The 20,007-nt window shown below is 70.8% G+C and overlaps 4 protein-coding genes across 8 annotated transcripts; 3 read left to right on the top strand and 1 right to left on the bottom strand.

Annotated features, from left to right (window-relative positions):
* Nucleotides 1-380: 380 nt before the first annotated feature.
* Nucleotides 381-3,479, bottom strand: RNF208 (ring finger protein 208). The gene is made up of 2 exons (XM_084898517.1): nucleotides 2,034-3,479; nucleotides 381-1,871 (listed from the first exon to the last, which is right to left on the bottom strand). Exon 2 carries the CDS (start codon nucleotides 1,322-1,324, stop codon nucleotides 527-529), a length of 798 nt encoding a protein of 265 aa, XP_084754643.1. The 5' UTR covers nucleotides 1,325-1,871; nucleotides 2,034-3,479; the 3' UTR covers nucleotides 381-526.
* Nucleotides 3,480-3,645: 166 nt separating this feature from the next.
* Nucleotides 3,646-5,954, top strand: CYSRT1 (cysteine rich tail 1). 2 transcript variants are annotated; one of them, XM_084898519.1, is made up of 2 exons: nucleotides 3,646-5,057; nucleotides 5,258-5,954. In XM_084898519.1, exon 2 carries the CDS (start codon nucleotides 5,266-5,268, stop codon nucleotides 5,719-5,721), a length of 456 nt encoding a protein of 151 aa, XP_084754645.1. In that variant the 5' UTR covers nucleotides 3,646-5,057; nucleotides 5,258-5,265; the 3' UTR covers nucleotides 5,722-5,954. The 2 variants fall into 2 exon arrangements, with proteins under 2 accessions (XP_084754645.1, XP_084754646.1); XM_084898520.1 differs by having other exon boundaries at nucleotides 3,646-5,053.
* A 49-nt stretch (nucleotides 5,955-6,003) lies between these two features.
* Nucleotides 6,004-9,809, top strand: RNF224 (ring finger protein 224). Its single transcript, XM_084898518.1, has 2 exons — nucleotides 6,004-6,070; nucleotides 6,102-9,809. The coding sequence occupies exon 2, from the start codon at nucleotides 7,619-7,621 to the stop codon at nucleotides 8,330-8,332; it is 714 nt and encodes a 237-aa protein (XP_084754644.1). The 5' UTR covers nucleotides 6,004-6,070; nucleotides 6,102-7,618; the 3' UTR covers nucleotides 8,333-9,809.
* Nucleotides 9,810-10,400: 591 nt separating this feature from the next.
* SLC34A3 (solute carrier family 34 member 3) lies at nucleotides 10,401-15,813 on the top strand. Of its 4 annotated transcripts, none has more exons than XM_084898563.1 (13): nucleotides 10,401-11,006; nucleotides 11,204-11,293; nucleotides 11,571-11,699; nucleotides 11,776-11,873; nucleotides 12,600-12,648; nucleotides 12,704-12,815; nucleotides 12,893-13,088; nucleotides 13,285-13,374; nucleotides 13,462-13,549; nucleotides 13,633-13,800; nucleotides 13,871-13,987; nucleotides 14,102-14,226; nucleotides 15,199-15,813. In XM_084898563.1, exons 1-13 carry the CDS (start codon nucleotides 10,922-10,924, stop codon nucleotides 15,688-15,690), a joined length of 1,839 nt encoding a protein of 612 aa, XP_084754689.1. In that variant the 5' UTR covers nucleotides 10,401-10,921; the 3' UTR covers nucleotides 15,691-15,813. The 4 variants fall into 4 exon arrangements, with proteins under 4 accessions (XP_084754689.1, XP_084754688.1, XP_084754687.1 ...); XM_084898562.1 differs by having other exon boundaries at nucleotides 11,776-11,848; nucleotides 12,578-12,648; XM_084898561.1 differs by lacking the exon at nucleotides 13,462-13,549 and having other exon boundaries at nucleotides 11,571-11,848; nucleotides 12,578-12,648; nucleotides 12,704-13,374.
* Nucleotides 15,814-20,007: the final 4,194 nt, after the last annotated feature.

The following is a 20,007-nucleotide window of genomic DNA, read 5'->3' on the forward strand; positions in this document are numbered from 1 at the left end:
CCCACACGACCTCGGAGGGTCAGACGGTCCCCCACCCAGCCACCCCATGTCCGGTGGCTCCTGCCCTCTTGGGTCCTCCCTGCCCAGCTGGGTCCATTTGCACACCTGCCTGCACATCCCTGCCTGGCTCACGCAGGCAGCTGGCTCTGCACAGGTGTGTGTGATGGTCACACATATGTACGCATGTGCACACACGCACAGCCAGGCCCAGTCACCTGAGCAGCACGCCCGGCCCAGCTTGGCCAGGGAGCCGAGCAAACCGACACCACGCGGTGCTGGGCCTCCCCCAGCTGCCCCCTCCGGGCTGCAGTCCCGGTGCCCACCCCGGCCCGGCGTGGAGGCCAGGCAGCGGCTGCAGGCCAGGGACAAGATGCAAACTTTGGCAGAGTTTTAATGGCAAAGTTGTTGCAGCGACAATGCCACACAGATGGGGGCCAGAAGCGGTGAGGGGTGAGGGGTGGGGGGATGGGGCAGGGCCGGGTCCCGGAAGCAGGCGGCGGCGGGGGCGGCGGGCGGCGGGCGGGCACTACATGATGGAGCAGGCGGACAGCGGGTTCCGCACGTGGCAGGTGCAGGCGGCCCCGCAGTACTGCCGGAAGGTCTGGTAGCAGCTGCCCTCGGGCTCACCCCCCCACTGGCCGCCGGACGGGGCGGTCAGCGCCTCGGGCGGCAGGCGGCTCAGGATGGACGTGTTGACGGCCAGCGCGGCCAGGCCGTAGTCGGTGAAGAGCACAGTCTCGCGGCGGCAGGTGGGGCAGGAGATGAACTTGTACTTGGGGCAGGACTCGTAGAGGATCTGCAGGCACTGCTCGCACACGGAGTGCAGGCAGGACAGCACGCGGGGCCGCCGCTGGGTGGCGTTGTACGTGTGCCCGCAGGTGGGGCACTCCAGGGGCTCCCCGGCGGCGGGCGGCACTGCGGAAGGCCCCGGGGCCGCGGGGCCCGGCGCCCGCATCACGTACTGGTTCACGAAGACCTCGTCCACGGGCGCCACGCGGGGGAAGCCCAGCTCCGCGCTGCCCTTGCGGGGCCGGCGTGGCAGGGGCGGGGTGCGGGACGCCCCCTCCAGGGCAGGCATGTCCCCCCCACATGCCTGGTTGACGATGATCTCGGTGTCGGAGGGCCAGGCCCGCTTGGGAGCCAGAACTGGGGTGGGCCGGGGCGCGGGCGGGAAGCAGGGGGCGGCCGCCTGCAGCTCGGGGAACTTCTCGGGGTGGACGATCTTCATGGCCTCCATCTTGAGGATGACATGGGGGCCCTTCAGGCAGGACATGAGGAGGCCCGGCCAGCCGCTGCCCGCCTCGGGCCCGGGGTCAGCCGGCATCCGGCTGTCTCCGGTCAGACAGGGTGTTAGGGTGGGAGGGGGCGTTGAGTGGGGCCGGGGGGGAGGAGCAGGGGCAGCATCCTGGTCCCGCCAGGCCTGGTGGGGACCCCAGCCTCCCCGAGGACTCTTGGGGGCGACTGGCGAGAGCTGGGGGGGCAGGGCCCCTCCCGGTGGCCACAGCGGCGTCTCTGGTCCAGTCCGAGGAGGAGGAGGAGGAGGAGGAGGAGGAAGGGGTGGGGGGGTGGGAGGCAGGCAGGGCGGGCAGAGGGGGGCGGGAGGCTGCCTGGGGCTGCAGGTCCGGCCCAGGGCCTCACCCAGGGTCTCCGGCTGCGGGGGCCGGCGAGGGGCTTTGGGGCGGGCTCTCCGAGCGGCCGAGGTCAGCAGTGCCCGGGCCGGGCCGTCGGGGCAGGCGGGGGCTAGGTGGGCCCCATGGCTCCAGGGCAGGGCGCCCAGGGAAGGCAGGTAGCCGGAGGCCTGGCTGCGGGCGGGCCCGGGCCGCAGGCTTGGCGGTGGCGGGAGCGGGGAGGAGGCCCGGAGCAGGCCCGAGCTGCAGGTGAGAGACGGCGTGAGCACGGCCGGCCCGCCCGCCCTCGCTCCGCACAAAAGGCCGGCGCCGACCTCTGACCCCGACCCTCTCCCCGCGCGGCCCGGCCCCCTCCCCGTCCCGCCCCCGAGGCCGCCCGGCCGCGCGGGGAGCCGCCGCTCTCACCTGCCCCAGCCTGGCGGCCGGCCGCCGCCGCAGAGGTTGTCTCAAAGGCGGCGGATGCGGGCCCGCGCCCGGCCCGGCGGCTCCGGCGGCTGCGGCGGCTCCGGGCGATGGCGCGGCGGCTCCGGGCGATGGCGCGGCGGCCCCCGGGCGCGGGGAGCGGGGAGCGGGCGCGGCGGCGGCGGCAGGTGCGTGCGAGGCGCGGCGCGCTCTGCGGCGGAGGCGCGGGGACCGCAGTGCGCGCGGCGCCCGCCCGCGCCCGCAGCGCCACCCCCGCCTGGGACCCGCGCGGGGTCCGCGGGGCGGGGCCAGCGGCTCCGGGTTGCCCCTCGGTCCGCAGAGGGCCCGGCGCCCGCCCCGGGGTCACCGGCGCCCGCGGGCAGCGGGCGGATGCCCGTCCCGCCCCGCCCCGCCCCCCGCTCCCCGCTGCGTCCCCGCCTGGCGGACCGGAGCCCGAGCCAAGCCTCTCCGCCGGAGCTCAGGGCCAGAGGGAAAGGAGGGGCCCAGAGGTGACCCCGGAGAGCTGGCTCCGGGCTCGGCCCTGGGACCGCCTGCGCCCCCCTCCCGCCCCGGAGCTCAGGGTCTCGGCTCAGGCCCGTGAGCGCCTCGGGGCTCCGGCCCCAGGTGCGCCGGGCACCGGACAGCGCCGCAGGCTGCGGGCAGGGTGGCCACAGAGGGGCGCAGGGTGGGCAGGCGCCAGAGTGGATGAGGGAGGGCCGGCTGGGAGAAGGCTCCGGGACCAGGGCGGCCTGACAGGTGGGTGGGGAGGCGGACGTGGAAGGTCAAACAGCCGGACAGACAGCACACACCCACCCAGGGTGCGGTGGCCTCCGCGCCCCCAGCAGCACGTGCCGCGGTCACACCGCTGAGTGCGCACCTGGCCCCACCCAGCAGGAAGCCCCATTCCTCTCTGCTTCCTCCCCAGCCAGGCCTCCCTGATCCCCGGGCCTAGGAGGCCTCCCTGGGTGACGGCGCACAGAGGACGTGGTGGCACCCACAGGGAGGGAACCAGGGCCTGCCTCTGACCGGGACAGCCCGTCTCCTCCGCGTGGGCTGGGCTGCACCTGTGTGCGGGCCCTCAGGGCCGCGGGGCCCGGAGCTCGGTGCTCCCGGAGAGGCAGCCAGGGGCGCACCAGGCGGGAGGGGAGCCCCTGGCCCTGGGCCGGCCTGTGCGACCCCCGGCCAGGGTCTAGTCCGCAGGAGCAGGTGGGAGAGGTTCCCGCGCCTGGCGGAGGGGCAGGGCGGCCTCCAGGGCTCTGGCATGAAGTGGGACCCAGGGAGGCTCGCAGACTGAAACCGGTGTTGCTCAGTGGATAGAGCGTCAGCCTGCGGACTGAAGGGTCCCGGTTCGATTCCGGTCAAGGGCATGTACCTTGGTTGAGGGCACGTCCCCCAGTAGGAGGCGTGCAAGAGGCAGCTGATCGATGACTCTCATCGATGTTTCTATCTCTCGCCCTTCCTCTCTATAAAAAATCAATTAAAAAATAAATATTATTTATTTTTATATATATATATATATTTTTTTTTAAAAAAAAGGGAGGCTCGCGGGCCAGTGGACACGGGGGAGCCCAGCATCAGCCCCGAACTCCACGCACCCCCCTACAGACCCGCTGGGCAAGCACAGCCCAGGCCCCGCCCCCGCCCGAGGCCCCGCCCCCAGGAGCTAGGCCCCGCCCCGTGCAAGCCCCCGCCCGATCCGCGCCTCGTGAACTCCCGGGGCGGCCAGAGGCGGGTTCGGAGCGGTCCGGGCCCGGCAGACCCCGAACCGGGTCTTCAAGGAAGCCCTCGAGCGCGGAGGCTTCTGGGGAATAAAGTTCCCACAGGCCGCCTCGGGCCTGTGGTCGCGCATGCGCCTGGCCGCCGCGCCGCGAGGGGCGGAGCCTGCAGGCGCGGTGGGCGGGGCTTACGGCGCCTGCGCACGGGCCTCCGCTCCGGCCTGGGAAGTTCAAGGCCGCGGGACGGTCCCGTGGGATCAGATGCTGCATCGGAAGAGCTTGTGTCCGGACCGGTCAGACCGGCCCCCCGCAGAGGCCACCCGGGTCACCCTGGCCCCTGGGCCACGTCTGAGTTGATCCCGCCCTTCCTGGGGGTTCCCCACGGCCACCAAGCACTGGGGTGACGGGGCCTGGCCGCACCCTACTGCCCCGGGGGGCGCTCGCCAATTCCAGGGTGCACAGTGTGTACATCTGTTGTCACCCCTGCACACAGCCACCCTGTACGGCAAGTGCGGAGTGCCACCTTCCCATCGGAGGTGGGAAGGCTCAGGGCCCAGGCCGGGTGCTGAGTGGAGACTCCTGGCCCCAGGCGCCTCCCCGCAGAGGGAGCCAGACTGCGCGTGCCGCCAGTTGTCAGATAAGTTTTATCAGCAAAAGTGTGTAAATCGATTTTTTTATCAATGAAAAGGCAAGCCTCTGAGTCAGGGGCGGCACCTCTTTCCTGCAGGAGGCATTTGGTATTAATGACATCGTGCGCGGGCCACACAAATGACCAGCTTCAGAGCCAGCCTGCTCCGTCCCTCACACGTGTCATTAAGGGCCAGGCCGCACGGCTTCCCGGGCCTCCCACGGCCCCCGGCCCAACACCCCCCACCCCCGCACTCAGGCGCCCACGCCTCAAACCGCTCTGGTCTCGACCGGGGCAGAGGCTGCGGCTGCCAAAGAGCAGGGGCTCTGAGGGGCACGAGTGAGGGCCAGAGCCCCCACACCACCTGCCATGGGGTCTGAGGCCTGACCCCAGCTCCTCTCCCGCCTCCCGCCCGGGCCCAGGACGTGCCTGGCGTGTGTGGTGGCTGAGTCACCCTGGCTGGCCGTGGCCCTCTGAGCCCGGGCCGTGGCCACCGCCCACCCGGGAAGGAAGGGTGGGTGCCCACTGTGCTGGAGGAGCTAGAGCCTCCTGGGAACGTGGGAACCCCATTTTGAGGCCCGCCCACGGCCCCACCCCTGCCCAGGAGGGAAAAGGCAGCTGCCAGCCGCCGGCTCACAGGCACGGCAGGACCAGAGGACAGACTGCGTTTGCCACTGCAGGTGGGTCCTGGGCCCTCCCTGCCCTGGGGCTCCCCGTAGGGCCAGCTCTGCTGTGCCTCCAGACCCCCGCACCCCTCCCAGCTCCCCCAGGGGTCGGCCACTCGGGGCAGCCGGAGACCAGCCCTCACACTGGCTTTCCCTGGGGTGGGCACTTCCCCTCCATGGAGCCAACTGTCTGCTCTTCCCCCCCCCCCCCGCCGCCAGGCCGGGCCATGGACCCCCACGAGATGGTGGTGAAGAACCCCTACACCCACATCAGCATCCCCCGGGCTCACCTGCGCCCGGACCTGGAGCAGCAGCTGGAGGCCGCGCACCGCCCCTCGGAGCTGCAGCCGCTGTCTGGGGGTGCCTGCGCCCCGGAGCCCTCCCGCCTGCTGCAGCCCGTGGAGGAGGTCTGGGGGCCCCAGGGGGCAAAGGGCGCCAAGGGGGGCGCCAAAGGGAGCGCCAAGGGGGGCGCCAAGGGGGCCGCCCCCGTCCAGGGCCCGCAGTCCTGGCAGCAGCCTGGCAACCCCTACTGCGGCGGGCAGCGCGGACTGACCTACGCCGGCCGGCCGCCCATCGGGCGCGGCGACGACATCGCGCACCACTGCTGCTGCTGCCCCTGCTGCTCCTGCTGCCACTGCCCGCGCTTCTGCCGCTGCCACAGCTGCTGCTGCGTCGTCTCCTAGCCCGGCCCCCGGGCGGCCGGACCCGCTCCGGAGCCGCGGCCGCGGGTGGACATTGGGGGTGCCCGCTGGGCCATCGCACGGGTGCCCTCCGCCTCCCCCCAGGCAGGGACGTGCCACGAGCCCAGCCGCTCAGCTCGGCCTCCGGAAAAGAGGCCCTGGGCGCTGACGCCTGGCAGCTGATACCCTGGACCCCCTCCCTCCAGGCCCGAGCTGGTAATAAAGCAGTGAGCGTCCTCAGGCCATTCCTTTCGGGGGGACCCGGGCTGGAAGGCACTCAGGCCCCTCGGCCAGGGGACGTCTGGGGACAGGGAAGCCATGGCCGATTCTGTAACCTGCACTGCGGGACCTGGTCTGCCCTGAGGCTGGCTGGAGGGCCGGAGTGTGACCCCGGCCCTGGCCAGGCCTGGGTTCAGCTAGGAGACATCTCAGTCTGTAGGTCCGCCAGGGGGCCTGGCATGGGATCTGGGGAGCAGGTCCTCAAGAAAGACCCCAAGAGGGGACCCAGCAGAGGGGAAGAGGGGGTGGGACCGGTGCCGGCAGGCTGTCTGTCTGGGACTGGGCGCTCCGGCAGCCAGGACCGAGCCTGCTCCCTCTGAGTCACGGCCCGCCTGCCAGCCTCCAGGCATTCTTCCTCCCCCCAAACCCCGGTCCTGCACCTGCCCTGGGGTACCCCGTACAGACTCCGGCCTGGGCTTCCTGGAGGAGGCGGGGAGCCCCGTGGAGCCCCTGTCCCCACACCCCCCCCACCCCCTGCTGCACGCAGCACGGCATGCCTGTGGGAGGGCGTGCGGGCAGCTCCGCCGAAGGAAGCCGGCATTGCCTCACCGCGGGTGAGGCCGGGATGCCGGGGCGAGGAGTCAGTGGATGCCGCACGGAGCGCCCGTGTTTCCGGGCTGGGCCCAGAGCAAAGGGAGGAAGTCGAGCTGGCCCCGCAGGACAGACAGGTCCCGTGCTGGCCCTCCCTGACCCGTGGTGACTGGCCGCCTGGGTGTGGACGGGCATGTCACTGGCTGTGACTGTGTCAGGGACATGTGACTGTGCAGGAACGCCGGGTGCCGGACTCCCGGCCACGGCCCCCAACACGCCCCCTCCCAGGCCGGAACCAGAAACCTGTCCGATCGGTGCCCCCTGCCAAGAGGCTGCACCCTGCCCACGATGGGAGAAAGGGGGCTCTGGCCTTGGGCTTCCTGCCACCGAGGTGGAGGGGCCTTGGGGATCCGGACCCTGTCTCAGCCCTTCTCTACGCACCCCATTCTGCTGTGTCTGGGCCCTGGGGCCCTGGCGATGGTGGGGGCTCTGATGGGTGTCCAGGGCTGCCTCTGGTGGTCGGTGTCTGTGCCAGGACCTCCTTGGGGCCTTTCGGGATGGGCCACCCGCCCGCCCCCCCAGGTCGAGGGCCGGGATGAAAACACTGGCCTGACCAACACGCACCCTCACACTGTGATTGAACTGGGCGGGGCGGGCCTCGGGCTCTGGGCCAGTGCGGCCCCGGCGGGCTTCCTGGAGGAGGCGACAAGGGAACGGAGATGAACAGGCCCATCCGGTTAAGACCAGGAGCCGCTCTGGCTGGGAGGGGAGCGTGAGGACGGGGCGGGAGGGAGTCAGAGTGAACAGCGGGAGGATGAGCCCGGAGGAGCGGCAGAGCCAGGCCTGGGTTGGGGGTTCCTGCCGCTGGGTCTGGCCCCGGGGGTGGGGGCGGGGCAGCGTGGGGGGGCCGATGGATCCAGTTGCAAGTGCTTTGTGGCTGAAAGGGGAGCCCGCCCGCCTGCAGCCACCACCTGCCTCCCTGCTGACTCGGGCTCGGCCAGTAACGTGAGCCCCTGGGAGGGAGCCGCAGGGTGCCCTGGGCCCCCCCACCCCGGCCACCCTCCGGCCGGCCCAGCGCCCTGCAGAGCGGATGCAGGTAGGAGGCCAGTGGCCGGGGCAGGCGGGTGGGTGGAAGGGGGCAGGCCGGGGCCCAGCAGGAGGGCCAGGCAGTTGGAGCGGACGCTGGCCCCGGGGACCCCGGCGTCTGCGGCGGCCGGGGCTCCTGACCCCTGGGGCGGGCTCCCCGTGCCTGGGCCCTGAGCGGGCAGGACGGGGGCAGAGGCGGGAGGGGCACCCTGCGGTTAGCTCCCCGCGTGCCTCCCCCAGGATGCTGCAGCCGGAGGGTCCCCCTGCCTCGGAGGAGGGGCCGGCCGCCGGGGCCCGGCGGGGCGACTGCATCATCTGCTACTCGGCCTACGACCTGGCCGGCCGCCTGCCGCGCCGCCTGTACTGCGGCCACACCTTCTGCCAGGCGTGCGTGCGGAGGCTGGACGCACCCGCCCACGAGCAGCGCTGGATCCCCTGCCCGCAGTGCCGCCAGAGCACCCCCACGCCCCGCGGAGGGGTGGCCATGCTGGACCTCGACCTGGCCGCCTTCCTGGCCATCAGGGCCGAGCGGGAGCTCCCCCGGGCCGGGCCCCGGCCCCCCGTGCCCCTCAAAGGCGGCCCCGCGGTCACGCAGCAGCCCGCCGTGCTCTGCCCGGCCCTGGGCCCCCAGCCCCGCTTCCCCCAGCCCTGCTGCTGCTGCTGCTGCTGCGGCTGCGGCCAGCTCTGCTGGGCGCCCCCGGGCAGCCCTGGCGTCTGAGCTGCGGCCGCGGCGGCCCCGGGGGCAGGGTCAGGGCGCTGGCGCACAGCCCGCCCGGAACAGCCCCGGGACTCAGAGTCCGGGTGCCGCCCCCCACGGACGCCTGGGCCGCCGCCTAAGGAGGGGTTGCGGCCACGGCACTGGAGGCTCTGCAGGGACGGTGACTGCCCCCCAAGCCGCAGGGGTCCCGGTCCCGAGCTGGCCTGGGTGCAGGGGTGGGAGCTGCTGCCGGAGTCTGTAAGCCCCTCCCTGACCCCTCCCAGGGGTCCCAGCGGGCGTGGGGGGACTGGGTGGGTGCTTCCCTGGGTGGGTGCCCGCTATGCTGGCAGCCTGTGGCGTTTTCACTCAACAAAGCTCGCTGAAACCACCGTGTCTGTGCCGTGAGGGGCCCTGCAGGCGTGAGGTCACCGGGAACAGGTGTCTGAGGAGAGGGTCAGCTCCAGGCCCAGAGGGCGGGACCTGCCCCGGCTCACACAGACAGCACAGCAGGCCTCGCTGGGCCCTCAGTGGCCTTCTGCCCCCCAGTGGCCACACACAGACCCCGCGGAGGGGCCACGGCAGCTGCTGGCAGCTTTGGGCCAGACACCCCCAAGCTGGGCTACCATAGTCCCCTCCACACACACTCACACACTCACACACACACTCACACACACTCACACACACTCACACACACACACACTCACACACACACACACACTCTCACACACTCACACACACACTCTCACACACACATACTCTCACACACACACACACACACACACACTCACACACACACACACTCACACACACACTCACACACACTCACACACACACACACACTCACACACACTCACACACACTCACACACTCTCACACACTCTCACACACACTCACACACACACACACACACACACTCACACACTCTCACACACTCTCACACACACACACACACACACACTCACACACACTCACACACTCTCACACACTCTCACACACACTCACACACACACACACACACACACACACTCACACACTCTCACACACACTCTCACACACACACACACACACTCACACACACTCACACACACCCGGAGGAGCTGGGCCCGAGGCTCCGGGGAGGGGTGCCAGGCTCCGGGGTGCTGGTGGAGGCAGGCAGGTGCGGGAATCTGCTGAGAACACTCAGAAAGCTGCTCCGGTCCCGGGCAAAGTCCCGGGCTCGGGGACAGGTGGGCAGGGCATGGTACGGGTCAGCAGGCCCCTGGGGAGACCCCGCCTGAGGGGGGCTGGTCCCAGCAGCCCGGGAGCAGGAAGGGGAGTGACCCCAAGTGACCCACCAGCCATAAGGCCTGTCAGGCTCGGCTGTGGAGAGGGGCTGGGCCAGGCCTCCGGGTCCACGGGGGGCTGGTGGAAGCTGGGCCGGAGCATGGACGGGGGGTGCCCTCCCCCCTCCCTGCTCTTCCCTCCACTTGCAGTTGGGGACCTGACACCCTAACCGCTGCTGCCCCTCCCCCCCCCGGCCCCAGCCTGCAGAGAGCTCTGCCCAGCCCGGCCCCGAGCCAGGTCCGAACCGGGTGACCTGGGGCTGACTGGTACAAAGGGCTTCCCTCCCACCACCTGCCAGGCAGGGACAAGCCGACCCAGATCCGTTCTGAGACTCAGGCAGACCTCCCCGGTCCACAGCCGGCGTCCGGCGGGCAGTGTCCCCTGATGCAATGTCAGACGGGCACCGACTGGTGGAGGGCCGGCACCGAGGGCCACGGCACGGCCACGCGAGGTCCCGGCCCGGCGCGGGGCCAGGAGCACCTGCCGGGTGACAGTGGGACCCGGGCTGGGCGGTGCCTGGGGCTCCGTGGGGCTCCCCGGGGGCCTCGCACTGGGTAAACATTAATGGGGCTCAGCCCACGGCAGGTCATGTGTGCGCCCGGCGGATCTTTGACCTGCGGCTGCGCCCGCCCGCGCCTCCTCCCCGCAGGTGCCCCCTCACCACCCACACAGGTAGGCGCTTCGAGGACCAGGAGGCCCGGGAGCCCCGGGGCCAGGGCCGGGGGCCTCCAGGACACAGACCGGCCTGCGGGCCAGCAGGAGGGAGGGTGACGGGGCCCCGGGACCGGGCCAGGGGACGGGAGAGCTGAGGCGGAGAGCTGAGCGGGGCCCAGACCCCGAGGGCCGAGGGAGCCCGCGCACCTCCGCTCCCTGCCCTGCCGCTCCGCGGGGGCGGGGCCCTTATCGGGAGGAGACGGCACCGTTCGGTATCAGATGCCAAAGTCTAAGTCATCTGCGATGGCCCGGTGACCCCTGACAGAGGAGGTCCCGGGTCCCAGCTCCCGGCCACTTCGGGTCGAGCCTCAGCACCCTCCGCCCGGGCCACCCACCAGACCTGCCTGCAGCCGGACGGTGAGGGAGCCGGCCGCCGGCTCTCCTCTGCCCCCCACACCGGACTGGGCTTACTGACCGCGGCCTGAGGTCTCTATAGCCATAGGGGAGGATGGGGAGGGGGTCACCCAGGCCAGCGGGGCCCAGGGGCCTGGGGGGCTAGAGGGAAGCGGGGGTCTGACCAGCCTTCCCCCCGCAGATCCGGGCTCGGGCCTGGGTCTGTCCTCACCGGAATCCATGTGGAGCTCTCTCCCCGGGGGCCAGGTCAGCCCCCCTGCCCCGGACACGCTTAGCCTGGCGGACCGGAGCCCAGGAGATGCAGGTATCAGGCCCAGCCCTGCACCCCGGCCCGGGGAGGGGGAGGGGCTCCGGACGACCCCGGTCAGGCCCCGTCCTCCCACTTCCTGTGGGTCCCTCACCCCAGCCCCTGTCATGGCCTTCCCCACCCCCACCCGCCCCACTGGGGGTGACAGAACAGCTCGGTCCCTGGCTCCACCTGCCCCTGCCCCTGCCCCGCAGGAACCTCCAGCCCCGCCCCCGCCGTGGAGGAGGGGGCCGTGGACCCCTGGGCCCTCCCCCAGCTGAAGGACACGGGCCAGCCCTGGAGAGGTAGGTCAGGGGGCGCCAGGGAACGGCCATGCGGGGCTGTGCCCCAGGGTCTGAGCACGGAGAGGGCCCTGGGGGGGGAGCAGAGAGGGGGTTTGTCCAGCAGGGAGCCCCCCCCCGCAGACCACCCCCGGGGGACCCTCTCCCTGCCCAGGGAGGCCTCGGGGCTGTCTTTGTGGCCCTTCTGTAAAGGGGGTTGCCCAGCCCTGCCCGGGGAGGGGGGAGGAGGTGGGTGGTGGGGGCTGACGGGCTGGCTGTGGACCCCACCCTGTGTCTGCAGAGCTCGGCGCGGCCGGCAGGGCCCGGCGGGTGCTGCTCGGCCTCCTCAAGGCCTGCGGGCTCCTGGGCAGCCTCTACCTCTTCGTGTGCTCCCTGGACATCCTCAGCTCCGCCTTCCAGCTGCTGGGCAGTGAGTGGCCGGAGGGGCGGCCGGGGCGGGGCGGCCACCGGGCCCGGGCCTCAGCGTGCCTCCCCCCCGGCCGCAGGCAAGGTGGCCGGGGACATCTTCAAGGACCGCGTGGTGCTGTCCAACCCCGTGGCCGGGCTGGTCATCGGCGTGCTGGTCACGGTGCTGGTCATCGGCGTGCTGGTCACGGTGCTGGTCATCGGCGTGCTGGTCGCGGTGCTGGTCATCGGCGTGCTGGTCGCGGTGCTGGTCATCGGCGTGCTGGTCGCGGTGCTGGTCATCGGCGTGCTGGTCGCGGTGCTGGTCATCGGCGTGCTGGTCGCGGTGCTGGTCATCGGCGTGCTGGTCGCGGTGCTGGTCATCGGCGTGCTGGTCGCGGTGCTGGTCATCGGCGTGCTGGTCGCGGTGCTGGTCATCGGCGTGCTGGTCGCGGTGCTGGTCATCGGCGTGCTGGTCGCGGTGCTGGTCATCGGCGTGCTGGTCGCGGTGCTGGTCATCGGCGTGCTGGTCGCGGTGCTGGTCATCGGCGTGCTGGTCGCGGTGCTGGTCATCGGCGTGCTGGTCGCGGTGCTGGTCATCGGCGTGCTGGTCGCGGTGCTGGTCATCGGCGTGCTGGTCGCGGTGCTGGTCATCGGCGTGCTGGTCGCGGTGCTGGTCATCGGCGTGCTGGTCGCGGTGCTGGTCATCGGCGTGCTGGTCGCGGTGCTGGTCATCGGCGTGCTGGTCGCGGTGCTGGTCATCGGCGTGCTGGTCGCGGTGCTGGTCATCGGCGTGCTGGTCGCGGTGCTGGTCATCGGCGTGCTGGTCGCGGTGCTGGTCATCGGCGTGCTGGTCACGGTGCTGGTCATCGGCGTGCTGGTCGCGGTGCTGGTCATCGGCGCGCTGGTCACGGTGCTGGTCCAGAGCTCCAGCACGTCCTCCTCCATCGTGGTCAGCATGGTGGCCTCCAACTGTGAGTGCCCTCCTGCCGGGGGGTGGGCGGGGGGGGCTGACGCGGCCCCCCACAGTGCTGCGCGTCCGGGAGTCCGTGCCCATCGTCATGGGGGTCAACGTGGGCACCTCCGTCACCAGCACGCTGGTCTCCATGGCGCAGTCGGCGGACCGGGACGAGTTCCGGAGGTGAGCGGCGGCGGTGGCGGGTGGGCGGGGCGCGGGAGCCGGTCTTCGCTGACCCCCCTCCGTCCCCCACGGCCCAGGGCCTTCGGCGGCTCCGCCGTGCACGGCATCTTCAACTGGCTCACCGTGCTGGTCCTGCTGCCGCTGGAGAGCGCCCTGGCCCCGCTGGAGCGGCTCAGCGAGCTGGCCCTGCGGGCGGCCAGCCTGGAGCCCGGGGCGCAGGCGCCCGACATCCTCAAGGTGCTGACGCAGCCGCTCACCCACCTCATCGTGCAGGTGCGGGCGGGCGGACGGACGGACGGACTGACGGGCGGGCGGGCGGACGGGCGGACGGGCTGCCCTCGGAGGGAGGCCCCGAGGGCTCGGCCTGGGCGGAGGGGACAGAGGAGGGGGTGTGGGCCCTGCAATGGTGTGAGCTCCAGGCAAACTCCCGTGAGTCCAGCTCAGGGTGGCGACCCCCCTCCGCCTGCAGCTGGACGCGGACTTGATCGCCAACAGCGCCACGCGCAACGCCACCAACGGCAGCCTCGTCAAGCACTGGTGTGGCGCCAGGGAGCCCGCGGTGAGCACCGCCGCCCCGCCCTCCGCCCCGCGCCCGGCCCCCCACCCGGCCCCAGCCCGCCCCGAGCCGCCCTGCCTGTCCCCCCAGATCCCAGGGAACAGCAGCGACTGCAGGGCAGCAACCCCGGGCCCCTGCCCTGAGACCAACGGCTCGACCACCGAGGAGCAGCTGCCCTGTGAGGCCCCCCAGCCCCACCACCCGCCCGCCACCCGCCCGCCCGGGCCACGGGGCACCGCTCACCCCCTGCCCCGCCGCCAGGCCACCACCTGTTCTCGGGCACGGCGCTCTCGGACCTGGCCGTGGGCCTCATCCTGCTGGCCGGCTCCCTGCTGGTCCTCTGCTCCTGCCTCGTGCTCGTCGTCAAGCTGCTCAACTCGCTGCTGCGCGGCCGCATCGCCCAGGCCGTGCGCACCGTCATCAACGCCGGTGGGTGTGCGGGACGGGTGGGGGCGGGGCGGGGGAGAGGCCGGCCGGGGTGACCTCGCTGCCCCCCCAGACTTCCCCTTCCCGTTCGGCTGGCTCAGCGGCTACCTGGCCATCCTGGTGGGCGCCGGCATGACCTTCGTGCTGCAGAGCAGCAGCGTCTTCACGGCCGCCATTGTGCCGCTCATGGGTGAGCAGGCCGGCTCCCTGGGGCGGGGGCCGGGGGCCGGGGGTGGGGGCGGGGGGCGGGGCAGGGGGTGGGGGCTGGGGGCGCAGGGTGCCGCCCTGACCCCGGCTCCTCCAGGCGTGGGGGTGATCAGCCTGGAGCGGGCCTACCCCCTCTTGCTGGGCTCCAACATCGGCACCACCACCACGGCTCTGCTGGCCGCCCTGGCCAGCCCCCCGAGAATGCTGCGCAGCGCGCTCCAGGTACTGCCCTCCTGGTCCTCCCCACCCCCGGCACCCCAGACCCCACAGCCAGCCCTGCACACAGGAAGCTGAGGCCTGCCCCCCGCTGGCCACAGCTCAGCTCTCCGGGGACCCAGCTCCAACTGCCGGCCGGGCCAGCTCCCATCTCCTTGGGCGCCAGGAGACTCGGGCGTCTCGGGGACCCCCAGTCCCGCTGCTCCTCCCCTGCTACCTTGTGCAGTCCTGGGGTGCCCTCTGCACCCCCGCCCCCCGCACCCTGTGCCCTGGCTCTGCCCCTCCCTGCGTGGCCTGGCCCCCGCTATTCCACCACCTCCAGGTGGGCCCGCCCCCACCACCCAGCACCCAAACCCAACAGGTCCCCTCGGGTGACACACTTGCTCCTGCAGAGGCGTGCCCGCCCTGTGCCGGGCACCGCATGCCTCCGGCTCTGCCCTGTACCCCGTCCCGCCCAGCCCGGCTTCCCTCAGGGTCCACTCTGCCTCCACCTGGGCCCAGGCAGCTCCCGAAGGTCCTGTCTCGCTGGGCTGCTGCCTGCAGGGAGAGAGAGGCCCAGGCCCGCCACCTCCCACCTGTCCACTCGGACCCCCCCCATGTGGGGCCTGCCCCACCTCCTCCAGGGAGCCCTCCAGTCGGTGCCCACCGGCTCGGCTCCTCCGGCCAGTAGCCCCCGGACGGGGGGAGGAGGGGGCCCCCCCACAGCAGCCAGGCCAGAGCCCAGGGCTGGGTGGCCAAGCCCTCTGAGGGATGAGAAGCAGGGGTGGGGGTGGGGGGAGGGAGTGGGAGCCATTCAGGTGCCCCCCAATGCGGGGGCGGTGCAGGAGGCCATGCCCACACCTGCCTGGAACCTGCCCTCCCAGGTGGCCGGCTCAGCCCAGAAGCAGGACCCCAGCCTGATTCGCACTCAGCACCACTGGGGGGAGGCAGCCGGGGGCCCAGGGGACCCCATCACGGCCCTGCCCGCTCCGCCCGCAGGTGGCCCTGATCCACTTCTTCTTCAACGCGGCCGGCATCCTGCTGTGGTACGCGGCGCCCCCGCTGCGGCTGCCCATCCCGCTGGCCCGGCGCTTCGGGGACCTGACGGCCCGCTTCCGCTGGGTGGCGGCGGCCTACCTGCTGCTCAGCTTCCTGCTGCTGCCGCTCGCCGCCTTCGGGCTCTCGCTGGCGGGGCCGGCGGTGCTGGCGGGGGTGGCGGGGCCGCCGCTGGCGCTGCTGCTGCTCGCCGCCCTGGTCACCGCGCTGCAGCGGCACCGGCCGGCCTGGCTGCCCCGCGCGCTGCGCTCCTGGGCCTGGCTGCCCCGCCCGCTGCGCTCGCTGCAGCCCTGGGACCGCCTGCTGCGGCGCTGCTGCCCCTGCGGGCCCGCGCCCGCCGCCGCCAAGGGGAACCACTGCTACGACAACCCCCAGGTCCCCGAGGGCCCCGAGGGCCCCGAGAGCCCCGCGGTGCTGGCCTCCCAGCGGCTGTGAGGCCCCCGCCCCGCACGGAGCTGGGGGCGCCCCGGGGGTCCCCGGAGCTGCGGGCTTTGGCGCCGGCGGGCGCGCCTTCCAGCAATAAACGCGGCTGGGACCCCAGTGTGGGTGTCTTGTCTCCCCGACGGCACAGCCGGGGTCCCCCGTCCCCCCCCCCCCCACCCTCCCCCGGGCGGGAGCGGCCCTTTGCTGCCCCCCAGCGGCCAGTCCGGGGAGGAGCGGGCAGGGCGCGCAGGGACCCCGCCCGGCCGGACCCCTCCTCTCCGGGCCGCGGGGCGTGCGGACACCGGGGGGCCGTGGGAGCGGGAGGGCTTCCCTGTCCAGGGGCTGAGGTCGGGGGGCTGAGGTCCGGGGGCTGAGGTCCGGGGGCTGAGGTCCGGGGCGCTGGCCCTGCCGGCGGGTGCGGGAGGGCGGTTCCCACGGCCGCCGCCCGGAGGGTGCGCGCGGGGAGGGCGCGGGGGGGCCCCCGCCGTCCAGCCCGCAGGGTGCGGGGCAGCGAGGGGGGCCGGGGACCCCCGAGGCGCCCTGCCCCCCGCCCCCCGGGCCCGCTTTTCCCTTTCTGACGGGGCGGGCGGGGCGCGGGGAGAGGGATCGGGGCTGCGGCCGGGCCGGCGGGCGCTCGGCTTCCGGGCGCGGGACCGGACGGCCTTGCGGGCCGCGGGGGCTCAGCCCGAGACCGTTGAGCAGCGGGTGCTGCGCCCACCAGGCCCCGCCGCACCGAGAGGAGGAGCCCGCGCCCCGCACCTGCGGGGGCGCCTGCGGGGCGGGCCCTGCGGGGCGGGGGGCGCCTGCGGGGCGGGGGGGGGGGCCTGCGGGGCGGGCGGTGCCCCGGCTCCCGCTCTCCCCTCCCCGCGGGGCGCGGGCTGTCACAGCGGAAGGCCTGTCTGCGGGGCCGTAACGGGACACCCGGAGTGCCCGGGCCTCCTCCCCTCGCCCTCCGCTGGCCGGGGCCGCCGGGGCCGCCCGCACTCAGCCGGAAAGGAAGTTTCCAGACGTCCGCCCGGCCTCGCTCATGCGCTGAGGGGGGGGGGTCCCCGGCTCCCAGTCTGGGGGTGCTGCTAGGCCTGGGGGAGGGAGGTAGCCCAGGCCCGCGGTTACTTTTTGTTAACTTATTGATTTGAGGGGGGATGGGGATAAACAGATTTGTTGTTTCACTTATGGATGCACTCATTGGTAACTTTTTAAAATATATATATTTTATTGATTTTTTACAGAGAGGAAGAGAGAGGGATAGTTAGAAACATCCATCAGCTGCCTCTTGTACACCCCCTACTGGTGATGTGCCCACAACCAAGGCACCTGCCCTTGACCAGAATCGAACCTGGGACCCTATAGTCCGCAGGCCGACGCTCTGCCCACTGAGCCACACCGGTCAGGGCTCATTGGTTACTTCTTTTTTTTTTTTTTTAATATATTTTATTAATTTTTTACAGAGAGGAAGGGAGAGAGATAGAGAGCTAGAAAGGTCGATGAGAGAGAAACATCGTACCAGCTGCCTCTTGCACACCCCCTACTGGGGATGTGGCTGCAACCAATGTACATGCCCTTGACCGGAATCGAACCTGGGACCTTTCAGTCCGCAGACCGACGCTCTACCGCTGAGCCAAACCGGTTTCGGCTGGTTACTTCTTGTGTGTGCCCTGACCAGGACTCAAACCCCTGACCTTGGTGTCCTGACGGCTGTCCTGACCACGCTGAGCTCCCGGCCAGGACAGCCGTTGTTCCTTATGGTCCTTTTTCTACCCTCAGGTTCCCTCAGCACCGCCCCCCACATCCTCCAGGTCCTCTGTCCCTCACCCCTTCCATGGAACCCAGTCCCCTCCCCCAACAAGCTCCTAGGCCCCTGAGCCTGGGTTCACCCCTCCAGGGAAGTAGCCTCTAATCTGGAAGCCATGGGGGCCTGGTGGGAGCAAGACCCCTGGAGCAGGCTATGCACCCCAGTTTGGCTCCCCCCACTTCTGTGACCCCAGGACACTCCTCTGGGTCTGGCCGTAGCCTCAGGTCCCTCTGACGGAAGTCCCCGGGGAGAGGCAGGCTGGCCGGCTCCCTGGGGCGATGGGAGGCGGTGGGAGAGAGGGAGGTGCCCCGTGCACCTCTCCTTCCGGGGGCAGGCGAGGCCACCCACAAAGGCTGACCGCCAGGTCCTTTGAGGCCACAAATGCCTGTCTGCCTGCTGCCCCACCGGGAGGTAATGCACCCTCCCACTGGGACCAGGGCCACCAGCAGACAAAGCCACCCCTGTGGCGGCTCTCACAGCTGCTGGCTGCCGGAGGCCGGGCGCCCCACTCCCACGGCCCTGCCCGGACCCCCTGCGCCCGCCGGCCAGCCTCCCACCTGGCCACAGGCCCCCACCGCTCAGTGCTCCACACGGTGGCAGGAACACTCTTGGCCGAGGGTGGGGACCTGCGGGGGGTGGGGGGCACCCAGAGCCCTCAGCCTTGCCCCGATGGGAGGGGCAAGGCCAACACCCTGGTGCCGGGAGGAGCTTGGGGCTCGCCCCTGGATGGGTGGCACGCACCTCCGTGTTCCCCTGAAGTGGGGGTGCCATACTGTGGGCACTGGTCAGAGGGCGCCTTTCCCGGTGAGGGAGCCTCCGGCCACACAGCCGGCTCACTGCTGGGGACCTGAGCTGCTCCCTTTCTCAACGATTTGTGGCAAGTGCGGGCCCATGGCCTCTGCTCAGAGCCTGGGCCTGGCTGCGGCTGCTGAGGGCTAAGCTGGCCACTCTGCCTGGCACTGGGAGAACCCAGGATGCCAAGCAGTGGCCCTGCGTGCCTCAGGTGCCATGGCTTGTGGTCAACAGGAGCCCTGCCCACCTTCCTGGCCTGTTTGTGGGGGACAGACCCAGTCCCAGAGCCCCCCGGGGGCCTGACTGCCCTGGACAGGGGTGAATCCCATTAGGATCTCCGTCAGCTTCCCACACTCGTCCTCTGGGGCCGTGGTCTCTGTGGGTGGACGGGCCAGGGGGTCATAGTCAATGCGACTGGTTCGGACGCCGCTAGGGCCTCAGCAGCTGGTCTTGTGCTGCTCTGAGCCTGGTGCCTGCGGTGCTGAGAGCCAGCTGCAGACCCTCCCCGGGGACCCACCGGGGTGACGTCCCAGGGCTGCCTGTCCCAACGGCCTACCCACAGAGGAAGTTGCTGCAGGGAACGCAGTGTGCCCAGACTTCCTGCCTGGTGTGTGCAGCCCAGGCTGAGAGGAGGTGAGGCATTGCCCCAAGAAGCCTCCAGTGGGGGACAAAGGAGGGCAAGGTTACTAAAAAAACAAACAAAAAAAAAACAGTCCGGCTGGTGTGGCTCAGTGGTTTGAGACATCCACCTATGAACCAGGAGGTTAGGGTTAGATTCTTGGCCAAGGCACAGGCGTGGGGGGCATGCAGGAGACATCCTTACTCTGACATCAATAAAATATATATATATTTTTTTTATTTAACATATTTAAAATAAGTATATTTAAATAAAACAGTTCTAGCTGGTTTAGCTCAGTGGATAGAGAATCCGTCTGTGGACTGAAGGGTCCCAGGTTCGATTCTGGTCAAGGGCCCATGCCTGGGTTGCGGGCTCCATCCTCAGTGGGAATGCAGGAGGCAGCTGGTCCATGATGATTCTGTCATCACTGATGTTTCTCTCTCCTCCTCCTTCCTCTCTGAAATCAATAAAGATATTTAAAAGACAACACAAACCGGAATCCAGAGGCCCAGTGCCCACCCCAGGAGAGCCGGGCAGGGCCCATGGAAGGGTGTGATCGTAAACATTCACTAGGACACCAGCGTGCTGCTGCTAAGGCGATGCTTAATGTCCACACACACACACACACACACACACACACACAAACACACACACAGCAGCAGATAAAAGCAAAGGCTCCCGCTGGCAGGGCAGCCAAACCGTGGCTGTGTGGTGTGGGAAATGGCACCGGAACGTGACTGGTGATCGGGTCACACCTTGACTCAGCAGCCTCCGCTTTTATTTGAGTTCTGGTTTAAAAATTCAGAAGCAAGACTCACACTGTAGGGGAAAGTGTTTACGAAGCCGGAGGGCGGCGGAAACGGCTCTGGGCGGGAGGGAGGAGGTGGGGGGAGGGGAAAGGCGGCGGGCGAGGGGGAGACAGGGCAGCCCTGGGGGAAGGGGCCTGCTGAAGGGCCCGGGTTCCAGGGGGCTGGTGGGTCCTGACGGGACATGCACCCGCTCCCAGGGGTGTCCTCCATGGACCGGGCGGCCAGCGGCCATTAGCGCAGCTGGTTCCGGTTCTGCTGCTTTGCTGGGAGCTGAAGCCCGTGTGCGGCCTGGACGCACTGGACCCCAGTCAGCACCT

The sequence above is a fragment of the Pipistrellus hanaki genome (genome assembly GCF_964339955.1).
Source record: "Pipistrellus hanaki genome assembly, chromosome: 11".
NCBI classification, from domain to species: domain Eukaryota; kingdom Metazoa; phylum Chordata; class Mammalia; order Chiroptera; family Vespertilionidae; genus Pipistrellus; species Pipistrellus hanaki.